A 12,845-nucleotide genomic window follows, 5' to 3' on the forward strand; every position below is an offset into this window, starting at 1 on the left:
GAACTTTTACGTAAGAATCAACAGTCAAATCGCAAATTCCTCACACATGCAACATCTCCATTTCCGCGGCCGCAGTGGATCGAGACAATGTTAGAGGTCGGGCAAAATTTGGAAACTTTATTCGCTCATAACTCCATTTATACGAAACGTTAAGGTTCTAAAAGTGGCTATAACTTTCTCATGAAATTCTCTTCCATAGAGACACCCCTTGGTTAAAATGTGACGAAATAAACATCAAAATTTGCAGTGTTAGTCAACAATTTCAAGTCCGAACTGATTGACTAAATCCACTGTGCCGTGGCGGAGAACCAGTGCAATGATTTCACACATGCAACATCTCCATTCCGCGCGGGCAGTTTTGTGTCGCGCCCTCCCGTGGAACCGAGGCTTAACCTGTGAAAGCAATTCACCTGCAGTATAAAATATGAACATCGAGTGGTCCCCGGGGTCGAGCGTTGATTTTGCGTGTCGGTAGTCGTGGTGAGGGGATGGTGGCAGGGGGTGAACGTTCAACAGGTGCCCAGGTCGAATTCCTGGAACAATAGTCCATCCGTGGTGTATGTGGCTTGACTTTCTCCCGAGGCCCCCGGCGCCGGTGGCAACACGCATAGCATGCTCCCTCCAACGCGGTCGACCATAAAAACTTGATGATTTATTGACGTGGCACCGAGCTCAGATCGCCTTGCAATGTATAACTCGTTGTTATTTTTTCAGCGGATTGTTTCATTTACATATACAGGGTGGAGGCGGATCCAGTAATTTGGCAACATCGAATTGCCTCCATTATACTGTGCTGAATAATCGATTCTTGTCGGAGATTCTGGCCCCTCCAAGAATCGATACATTTCCATAGGTGTAAACGGAGAAAATATAATGTTGCCGATTTGCTGGATCCACCGATGATCCAGGGTGATACAGGGTTGAAAGGCCGGACTGCAGGAGCGTGTGCTATGGTTCGAGATAAGACTTTTTGTTTCATAAAGTTTTTTTCTAAAAGTCCAGTCGGCGGCCCCCCCCTCCCCCCCCAAAAAAAAAAAAATCGGAAAGTAAATCGTTTTTCCTGAAATTGGGCAACGGTTAGGAGCCCCATCTCATGAAAACGTGTACTCCCCTGTATTTGTATGCCCTGAATTCATAGATGATCTAAAAAAAAAAAGAAACGAAATCTCAATTTAAGGTGATTCGACGGATGCCATTTTATGTGTCAGAGCGACGTTCGATATATCGCATCGATTCGTTCCGTAATTTTAGCTACTTGCCATTTTTTTTCGAATTTTGAGATAGCACCTGTGTTGTCAGAAGACTAAAGAATTTATGCACCAAATTCTGCAAAGAATTCAACATGAGAAAGGCAGGGTTTATTTTAGAGGAAAAATATAGCATTTGATACTGATATGGAAACTGCTCTCGACTGCGATATTTTTCCTCTAAAAAACCACGCCTTTATTACGCTGAATGTCTTTGTCAGATTTGGTACATTAATTCTTTAGTCTCATGGCAACGGAAATGCGATTTCAAAATTCGAACGACAAGTAGCTGAAATGACGGAACAAATTGATCCGATATATCGCATGTCGCTCTGACACAGAAAATGGCGTCCGTCGAATCACTTAAAAGGGGTGTTTGGGGATGCTTCGGCGCCTACAGTCTGGCCGTTTAACACTGAATCACCCTGTATATGTAATAAAATTTGTTTCGTTTGGAAAGGGGGTGGGGGCTATTTGATGGAAAGGTGTAAGGTAGTGTCATATCTTGCAGTAAATTTTGTTTTCATTGGCAAGATTCTATCACTTTTGAAATTCCGGTTAGGACGATTGAACCGATGAGATGATGAGTTGTTGATTAGGACCTCCTGCATTCTAAAGAGTAGCCTTGTTTCGTGCATGTTCAGGTAAAGAAATGTCTGCTCGATCGATGAAGTATCAACAATTTTAATTGAGGTGACATCACGTAAGGAAAATCTGCCTTAGCAGACTGTATGAAATTGAAAACGAGAATTTTTTTCCTGATTTGAAACTCATTATGAAGTTGCACAGCAGCTGTTTCAATGCTATTTTTTTTCTGAGCTGCGTCACTCAGACCACAAGTCAAATGTACACTTTGTTCCGCATGATGTATCTCGATACCCGCGTGTAAAAGTGCGCTGGTGTTGACAAATGTTTCACAGCTTCCATTGGGATAAGGTTAAAAATTAACCTTGTTTTACTTTCGTCGTTGTCTCGATGAAAACGCGACAGTCTGAACAGTTCGATTCACCGTAAACGTATCATAAATGTAGCCGCGCGCGTGATGTCAGTGCTTAGCAACCTGATCATCGGGAGCCTTCTTTTTGTGGGTCCCGTTGTATGTCCATTTTGGTCGAACAGCAAAGACTCTAAAAACTTATTCGCGGAACCAGCTGCCACTAATTTTCCGGGTAAACCAACTCTATTTTCATCCCTAAAACACCACGGTCCAGATTTTCTTGACTTAATCACTTAAGAAAATCTACAATTATAAAGTAAAACGCCCCTCTTGTGAATTTTTTCAGATACACAGTTAAAAATTTCCGTGTTTAGTGGCACACTATGTTGCTTTGTGTTAGTTTTTTAGTGTGTTAAATCAACCCAAACCGTAGGTTTTTGTGATCACGAAGAAATGCCCTGTCGAACTTGTGTATTCTTGCTTTCCCTCATACTCAGAGTTTAAGACTAGCGAGCGTCTAGCGCATTGTAATACATGGAGAAAAAAACTTCGTGCATGGGACCCAAGTTGGGGTCAATTAGATCTCTGAAGTTTTCTGATCACGCATCCGAAAACTTGAGGTCGAGCTGCCGAAGTTCGAATCAGACATCGAGACACTTCGGTATGTACCGATTACTTAAGATGTGTGACCCGAGCCCTTCGATATATATCGAAGTACTTCACATGTCTGACCCAAACTTCGGCAGCTGGACCTCAAGTTTTTGGACACGTGATCCGAAAACTTCAGAGATCCATATGATCTCAACTTCGGGTCCCACGCACGAAGTTTTTTTCTCCAAAAAGTACCACCAATGGTTTTTTTTTGTACCACCAATGTGATCCAGGTTTTGACGACTCCTCATCAGTAAGGTCGCAGAATTTCAACACAAAGCTTTGGTTACCTTAACCCAAAAGGTTTGGTAGATTTGACGCAGGAAAACCTGACACACACAAAATCAACCGATAGCTTGTGTCTCTTGTTGTTTTACTTCAAATAATAACCAAAGATTTAGGCCGCTTTTTCTTACTGTGTTCTTGAAGATAGCAAAACTGAATGTCAGGTTATAAAAATGGGGTCCTTTACTAGTGGTCTTCCGATTCAAAACTGCGAACAAACTTCTCAAAGGTAATTCATGAAAATTTACAAATGAAGTGCGAATAGTAAATAGAGATCTGTGCCGTGGGTAATTTGTCTAGACTCATACGAGAAAATCTAGATTCTAGTAACGATCCGAAATGATTGATTTTAAGAGCGGGTCATTTAAAATTGGATCGCAGATAGCAAGAAGGAACCAGTGCGATTGCAGTGTTTTATAAATGTTGCTCCCTCATAATTATAAAAAAAATCTCCCAGAAGAGCAAATAGTTTTTGCTTCCCACCAAAAAAATTGTTAATTTGAAAGGAAAATAATTGTGTAAATTTTAAAACTGTATAAAAATTGAGTATTTTTAATTTTGCCATTTTGGCCTCAACTTGAGAGTTTTTTTTGAGCTTGAAAGTTAATTTCGGAGAATATTACATACAAGAAACACCGATTAGGTACAGGATCAAGGCTAAACATAACAAGTTTAAAACGTATTACGGGACGTTTCGGGGCTGAACAGCTTCCATCATCAGACGAATTTTAAAAGAAAGGAAAATGAAGCTAAAATGATCGCGACAGGTCCGTTACACGGCTCGTGCCGGACTGATAATATCATAAACAGACCGTTCGGTCACCTGACTTATTTATAGATATATTTATACTATTATTGATTTCAGAGCCGAAAACCGCCGCTGAGTGCAATGAAAAGTGTCAGACGCACGGTGGGATCGTCTTTCGAGGAGGAGGACTTCCGCCTGTTCCGATGAAAACTGGCCACTTTAAGGAGAGCGATAACGAAGGACACGTTTGTAACTGCGTATTTAGTGGCGGATTATATCACGCCATAAGGACCGCGGGTGGGAACGAAACCGATTTCAGAGACCACCAACATAGCAGGAAGGAGGCCACGCGGTGGTTACAGCGGAACGGTTTCAGGGTACAGATCGTCTCGTTTCACGAGAGCGTGCCATCGAAATCAATCGAGGAGGACTCGGAATTGACAAAAGGAAACTGTACAGCAATCTGTATCGGCACGATGGGTGTCATCAACTTCGGTAGAGAGTACGAACCGGATGGTAAATTTGTCGTACGCTCGATCGCGATGGGCGGGTACCGGCATCCGAAATCCGGGAGATGTAAATGTTTTTGCGATAGCATAGTATCGAGTAAAGTACAGATGGCTTTGGACAAGAGAGAATTCAATCGCTTGTTTGAGAAAGGTGGTTCTGCGAGCTGTGAATGGCTAAAAAAGCAGCAAGCAGATTTTCCGTTCTTGGTAATTTATTGCCCCGATGACGAACCCTCGAAGCATACGGAAGATAAATCGTCGAAAATGGGGTTGAAGGCTTTGAAGCGATCGCCGGTTATCCGGAGGGAGGAAGAGCAGCCATCATCTCCTAAGAGAGAGCCAAGGAGAGATAGATTGCCACCTCCCGGTAGAGAGCGAAGGGGATCTAGATCTCCATCTCCAGGTAGAGAGCAAAGAGGATCTAGATCTCCATCTCCGGGTAAGAAGGAAAAGGGGTCTAGATCCCCATCTCCAAGTAAAGCAAGGAGAGGAACAGATCAGTAAGACTGATTATCCAGAGGGATGAAGAGCAGCCACCATCTCCAGGTAGAGAGCAAAGGGGATCTAGATCCCCACCTCTCCGAGTAAACCGAGGAAGGGGTCTGATCAGTATGACTGATTGCAGGTAGAGTCGACTAAAGCGTCATCATCATCATCTCTAGGTGAAGATGCGAGAAAGATGAGAATGGACCACAAGAAAAAGTACGTATCCAAGCATTCTACGTTTCATTTTCAAATTTCACGCAGAGCACGTTTCGCGGAACGCAAAAAACGGATATTTACCTAATATGGCATAGTGGTTGCAATGCGTAGTATTTTCAAGGACGCATTTTTTTTTTCTTTTTTCTTTTTTTTCTCTTTTTAATTGATCAATATCTGTGGCATGATGTTGAAAAATATTTATTCATGTTTTCGATTTTTGAAAAAATGATGAAATTTTTTTTGAAATTTTAAGGAGAAAATTTGAATGTCTATGTTTTGAAGGAAGCTACCACATTTATCTATGTCACCTCGAATTTAAGACCCAAAAGTAATTCATAGAAGAGAGGATTAACTCCAAAAAAAGATAATTACGTTTTTCAGTATGCAATGCACTCATAGATCTCTGCTGCAACAGTGCTCTCTAATTGTAATTAATTAAACGTACCACCTCTGGATATCTCCTTAGCCTCTCATTTGAGCTCAGCATTGAATGTGATTTGGCTGATTAGGTACTGATTTTGAACACGCAGCTGATTGTATTCATCTTTATTCATGTACCCTCTTTTGTTACCTTTTGAGATAATTGTAGTTTGTAAATATAATTTCTCATAGTCAAATTTTAAGTATGATGTTTCTTCTATGTTTTGGTATTTTGTTTTTTGGTAAACCAATCATTTGTGACCAATTTAACATGTGATATAGTGCCCTGCATAATGATGATTAATTAAAATCAAATGGCCTCATAGGAGAAATAAACTTACATAAAAGGTATCAAGACTACAGTTTCCCTTATTAATAACGTTTTTGACTGGCATTGGGCATGAAAAAATTGAATTTCCCGCTCACAAGAAAAATTAGCCTATATTTGATTCAAATCGCGCTCTGCAACGATCGACGCACAGTGGATCGAGTCAATTAGAGAGGTCGGACATAGAATTTTTGGCTAAAACTGCAAATTTTGATGTTACTTGCGTCGCATTTTAAATTTTGAGCAGTGCTGCTAAAGGAAAATTTTACGAGAAAACCAATGGAACCATTTTTAGAACCTCAAAGTTTCGTATGCGCAGAGACGTAAGCGTTTAAAGTTTCCAAATTTGGTCCGACCTCTCCCATTGACTCGACCCACAGTGCGACGTAGGCTTTTCAATCGAGCAGTATTCCTCCCTCACACTATGATGTTTCTAGTGTGAACAACATTCAACATCGGAGCAGAAGCGTTGAGATTGAGGTTGTGTCATATTTACACCGCAGAGAAAATCACATGACCGTTTAGTGTGGGATTTAAATCAAGTAGATTCTGCTTTTTTCTACGGGGGAGAACTTTCACTTCAAATTTCAATGTCAAATTAACAGAGCAATAATTTAATTTACTTATCCCATGCATAACATTCTGATACCACGTTGGTACCACCAAGATAATATGTTAAATACTTCGGTACCATCGTGATAAAATATGAATACTACATTGTTACCAATTTGCTAACAAAATAAGTCCACCATGGAGGTATTGCACCGTAATATTTCAAACGAACATCGCGATAACTTTATATTCACGTGTCCCACGTTGAAAACATTTTGATGCGACGTTCGCACCAACATAATAATAAGTTGAATACGTTGGTGCCATCGTGATAAAAGGTTAAAATAATATTGGTGCCATGTTGCTATCGAAGTAAATCCACCATGGAGGCCGCACAACAATATTTCAAATGAAAAAATTGATTACATCATTCACTTGCTACATGTTGATACCACTTCGGCGTCAACATGGTACCATGATTTACTCAATACCATGGCCATTTTGAGCTTGCCTTCTGTTGCATGTCTGGATCAGAGATGGAGAGTGAAATTTCATAAGGCTCGAAAAGTTGAAACTTATTACTTTTTTTAGAATTATTGATTAAACCTTTTGGAGGTCTGAAAGCGTTTTAAATGGTCTTTCTGCTGATGTTGTGGTATTATGCTACTCCACTGAAGATACCAGACACAAAGAGGGGGCAAAAAGGGGAGTTGAGAGAGAAAAACCCCAACCTAACCTCTAAACTAAACGAAAGCATTTACAACGCGCGAATGTTTCAGGCTTGGGGTAAAAAATTTCAAAATTTAGAATCACTGTTTCTAGACGTTTCTTAGCCTCCTGAATGTATCCCTAAAAGTTTCAATAAATTTCATGAAATTTCACTCGAATAAATTTCAGGAAATTTCCCATCTCTGGTCTGAATGATAATGAACAAGCCCCGATGTTTTTGTCTCGGAGAAGCTTTAAATTGCCTCTAAAATCTCATCAAGCAACTTTTAATAAGCATTTGACAAGAATTATCTCCGGAGTGCTTGGAAAAAGCGTTTCTCGGAATTAATTAAACTCCCGCAACTTCAATTCTTCATCCGCCAGTCCGCCACCGGGCTTGAGCGCGCCGCTACCGACAGCGAATTTTCGTGTTCATTCTCTGCGCCTGTTGTTAACAAGTCCAACTACCAGATTGCGCTCTCGAAGATCTTACCTTTCTGTTAATTTTTTACCAGTCACTGGAATTTATCACAAGGCGGTTCACGGAAAAAATTAAATGTTGATTTAGCATTTATACTGTTAAAAAGATGTCCGATAAGTTTCAAATGCTAATTTTACGATACTAAAATGCTAACATAACATTTTAATTTGTACGTTTTGCAGTGGGCGTAGTCACGTTAGCATTTGTTAAAATGTAAAATCAGCATTTGAAACTTGTCGGACAACTTTTTAACAGTATAAATGCTAAATCAACATTTAATCTCTTTCCGTGTTGTTCATTCCGTTGATTCATCTGTCATTTAAAACTGTGGAAAATGATCGACTTTCGAGGTTTACCTTAATTTAAATTTTAGTAAATATTTCTGCCCATAATGCAGTGCTCCCATTTCATGTTCATCAAAAGTTCCGGGATTCGGAACTTTTTCGTCCCGACTTCTCCCACTCCATAGCCGTCAAGAGTTCCGCAGTTCCTTTTAACGTTTTTCAAAAGTTCCGAGAAAGTTCCGGAAAATGTAAAAAATCCAAAAAAATTCGGGAATTTCAAATGTTCCGGGGAGAAATCCAGGAAAATCTCAAAAGTTCCGGAATTCGGAACTAGTTCCGGGAAATGGGAGTAGTGGGAAAAATCAAACACTACAAAATCCGGAATTCCCGGTCTTCGCTGACACTCAACACTGAACACCCGTCCGTCAAAAGTTCCGGGATTCGGAACTTTTTCGTCCCGATGTCTCCCCCTCCATAGCCGTCAAGAGTTCCGGAGTTCCTTTTACCGTTTTTCAAAAGTTCCGAGAAAGTTCCGGAAAATGTAAAAGATCCGGAACATCTCGGGAATTTCAAATGTTCCGGGGAGAAATTCAGGAAAATCTCAAAAGTTCCGGCATTCGTGATTAGTTCCAAGAAATGGGAGCACTGCAAGAATGAGACGACACGGAAAAAAAATGTGAGGGGTTATCCCCCAAAATTGTGGTACTACCCCAATTCGCTGGATAATATGGACATTTCTAATAAATTTTGGTAATACCGTACCTTAAGTTAGGGTAGTACCGTAACATTTAGTTTAGTTTTTTGGGGGTACTAACACAATTAATCGGGGTATTACAACAATTAATTGGGGTATTACCAAAATTAATTGGGGTTTTACCAAAATTAATTGGAAATGTCCATATTATCCAACAGTTGGGACTTAACCCCTGCCTCTTAACCCCTACCTCTTTGTTTCCGTGAAAATGCATTCATCAAGTGGTTTTCGATGGTTTTCTTGTTGGAACCAGATATTGAAGCGAGGTGATACATTTTACAGCTTTTGAAACTTTATCCTTCCTACCAATTTCTAAAATCGAGACGCATTAAACCTACGTGCATACTTCTTCAGAATAAATCCACCAATATATTTAGATGCACAAGACTAGAATTTAAGTTATCCTTCGCTCAAAGTCGTAAAACTGAGCATAAAAAAGCCACGTGAGCAGGCGAGATAAGAAATTCATCGTAATTCATTTTCTCGATGACTAGATCAGTATGTTCAAGACGAAGATCCAGTTAGGTTGATTGATGGGTGGATGCTGTAACGTGCTTTGCGATATATCGATTGATCTGCCATTTAAACCTATGGAAAAGAATCGATAAACAGGGTGATCGCAACAAACACCTTAATAATCGATTCTTGAACACAGCTTCAAATGGGGAAATATCGATAATCGATCATTCACGCCACGCCACCGCATCTCATTTTAAACGCCTCCTCCATCCACTCAGACGGCTGCTCCAGAAATAATGCATAAAAAGTTATCATCCGAGGGTGAATAAGATAGCATTGTTGCCTATTTTGCTTAAAAGAAAATATTACTATTAGAAAATATTACTCCGAGTAGGGTGGAGGAAAATTTAGAGTATTAATTAAGGGAAAATACATGAATCTATAATTACGATAATATTATTTTAAAGTATTCATTCTAATCGAGAATGAATTTAATTATTGGAAAAGCAGGGAACGAAAAATCCCAAATTAATTTGAATTCAACGCTTCTCTCTCTGGCAATCTTGTTTATCCATCATGACACTAATGGTGATGAATTGACGTCGAGCACTTGTCTCCAAAGTGATATTAAATTATGGTCCGTTTTAGGCATCGAAGTTTCAAGGCGCGTATGAAATTTCTCTACGTTTAAACGATGCTGGCTCCAGAAATGCGATACACGTTGTTTCACGCTCATTCAGCAGCTAACATTCGAATATCGTCTGGGTATAAGACAAAATGAAATTAAAAATAATAAGAATTTCAGAATTTTTGTATATTTAATTCAGCGCAATATATCCTAGTCTCAATTATTGAGGGCTGCTCTTTTCTCTATAATAAAGTCTTAAGTTTCGAGAATAAATGATGGAGTCAAAAAACACAAACGATATAAACTTGAGAAATCAATGATACGCAGAAATTTTCTAAATCGGTTGTCTCTTAAAATGAAAATACATATTTAGGAGGTACTAATTTTGATAATAAAGAACGGAAAATTAAAAATAAGAGAAATAATGCCTTCGTCGATTCACAAAATTGTATCATCTTAATTTCAGGAGCAAACAAAGATTCCAGTTTTGCTTTTAAAAACGCCGGCTCTCTTTAAAGATTTTATTTTCGAAGAAAAATGTCTTGTAAATAAATCAATCGATTTTAGAGCCCAATCTGTAAAATCGAGGGGGGGGGGGACCAGTGGAAAAATCAAAAACCCCTCCTCCCTAATCACCACTAATCTGCGTATTTCCCAAAACGATTTCCACTTATATGTGCAACTGCAATCGTACTAAAATTTCCTCTTTCATAACATTTCGGTGATCTAGTCCTCCGAAAAAATATACCCCCAACTTTTGTAAACTTATAGCTTCGAATCCGCCAAATTCAAGAGGAAACTTATGATAAAGTGCTTTCAATCTTGAACTGATTCAGCCTATCGGGCGAATAAAAAAGAAAAGATTGAAGCACCAATTCTTCGTCTTTCCGGCGTTTCCAGTTGTCCAGGAAATGGAGACAACGAAAATATGGGAGACGAATAAAAATCGAGAAAACGGGTCCTCGAGGACAAATGGATATGGTGATAGCCGCGTCGAAGAACTTGTGAGATACGGGACTTGGCTTGAAGTTGTTATTTATCGGGAGAAGTTGGCTTTTATCAAAATCGAAGGCGTTTTGGGCACAATGAAACAAACATTCAGGGCGCTAAGTAGGCGATAAATATTCCATCAACATTCGCTCCGCGATGCGTTCCGTCACAATGAGCCGCCCAATTTCACTGTCATTTGTTCTTTCGGCGCATAAACTGAGGGGGAAGGTGACAAAAGAGGGACCTAGTTATCGGGGATGATAGGGGATAAAAGTTCAGTTTAGCATCATCTTGGAGAAAAGGCGTTTCCTCTTTTTCTTTTCCTGTTGGGATAGATAATACGGATGCTCCTCCATGCAAATAACTATGGTGAGCGAGAAAAACGCACTAATTACGGCTCGAACTGTATGTAACAAAGTGATGAAATGATGCTGGGTCCAGATCACTTCGCGAGAAAAATAAAGCCAAAAAGTCATAAAAAGTTTGATTAAGGTCAAAAACTAGGATAGGCATTAAGCAATAAAGAGGTCCCATTAAGCAAGTAGACAGTTCTAAAGGCAATTGGATATGAAGAAGTGAGCAGATGAAGTTTTGTGATTTTATGGCGAATTTTTTGCAACATGTAATATCACGAGTATGCAAATCGCTCATTTGAGTGGATTCAGAGCAATCCAGAAGCAGGCACGCAATATGTAATCGATAGCTATACAGCGTGTGAATAACGGAAGGACTCGACAAATATTTGGTGGGAGCTTATAAATTTACTCACTGAAGTTAAATGCACTGAAGTGAGTACACCCAGATGTTTGTAGGGTAAATGTTCTTCAAATTGGCGATACTCTTCAAAACTACATTACGGTGTTTTTTTCAACACACAAGCGCCGACAATAGATCAATTGACAGAGTGAATACAGTTTCATAAATCTGATTCTTCGGACAGAATTTGGTGCGTATCATAATGCATGGAAAGTAATTTCCTCAAATTCTGGTCGAATTCAAGTTTTTTTTGACTCCTGGAAAGTTTTCGAATCGATCTGTTAAATAAAAGATTAATTGTGCACACTTAAAATTCTCTCAATTTACGTGTAAATAAAAAGTCATTGAAGGAACCTACATTTTGTATTGAATAATACACATTTGTTTTATTATATTCCTTTCCGTTCGCATTTCGGAAAAAAATTATGATTTAGAAAATATTTCACCCAGTTTTTTTTCCTATTTTTAATTATTTACTAAAATGAAGGAAATTGTTGTAACAGTATATGCAATTTAGTATCCCTAAAATGGGGAAATTCTCAACAATTAAATTCCTACAGTCATAAAAGAGTCTTCCATAGAGACGAAGCTTTGATTACGTCTATATCGCATCCAGTGGTGTGGCTTCCTTTGCGATATATCGATTGATCTACCTTTTAAACCTATGGAGAAGGATCGATGAGAACGGTGCTCGCAATGAACACCTTAATTATCGACTCTAAACCACAGCTTCAAATGGAGAAATATCGATAATCGATCATTCTCGCTTCGCCACCGATCACATCAGATGATAATAGAACTACGGAATAAAGGAGGAAAAAAAGGAGACGTAATTCACGCAATTCATCAACATAGATGTCAAACAAAACTCGTAATTACTATTATTTTCTAGACAGTTTTTCGAAAGTTCTTAACAAGTCTACGTGTTGAGAGCATGACCTCCTATTCTTTCCGCCAGCCAAGAGCTCTTGAGCAAAATTAAGGGCTGATAAATTTGCCCATTTGTCAGCAGGGGTAAAGCGCTTACACTCGGTACTCGGAAAGTTATGATCGCTAACTCCAAGAAAGTGACCGGATTAACTTCCCAACTTGTCCACACATAGTTGTCAAATTTTATGGAAAACTTGATTATGTATAGAATTTTTCTGTTTAAACGTATATGGAGTAAATTTGGCGCAGTTCGCTGACCTGACGCAAAATAGGAGTATCATGGCCCTTAAGAAAAAATAAATTACTGGAGCGTAGTTCACCTCTGAAGTTTAAGTATTAATTTCATATAAAAAATAATGGGATGAATAGATACAACGACATTGGTACGTAAGGACTTAAAGTCGACTTGGCAAAGACATGCCGAGTTGGGTAAGCTCTGAAACACCACTTTTGGAGCACATGGCGACAAACTTGTT

The 12,845-nt window shown here is 39.2% G+C and overlaps 2 protein-coding genes across 5 annotated transcripts in view; one reads left to right on the forward strand and one right to left on the reverse strand.

Annotated features, from left to right (window-relative positions):
• LOC109044685 (atrial natriuretic peptide receptor 1) overlaps positions 1–12,845 on the reverse strand; it is a 589,109-nt gene that overhangs the window by 209,208 nt on the left and 367,056 nt on the right. The gene's annotated exons all lie outside the window — the stretch shown is intronic.
• LOC109044687 (uncharacterized) lies at positions 1,862–5,698 on the forward strand. Its single transcript, XM_019062516.2, has 2 exons — positions 1,862–2,416; positions 3,986–5,698. Exons 1-2 carry the CDS (start codon positions 2,290–2,292, stop codon positions 4,879–4,881), a joined length of 1,023 nt encoding a protein of 340 aa, XP_018918061.2. The 5' UTR covers positions 1,862–2,289; the 3' UTR covers positions 4,882–5,698.

This window comes from Bemisia tabaci, chromosome 10, assembly GCF_918797505.1.
Source record: "Bemisia tabaci chromosome 10, PGI_BMITA_v3".
Taxonomy (NCBI): domain Eukaryota; kingdom Metazoa; phylum Arthropoda; class Insecta; order Hemiptera; family Aleyrodidae; genus Bemisia; species Bemisia tabaci.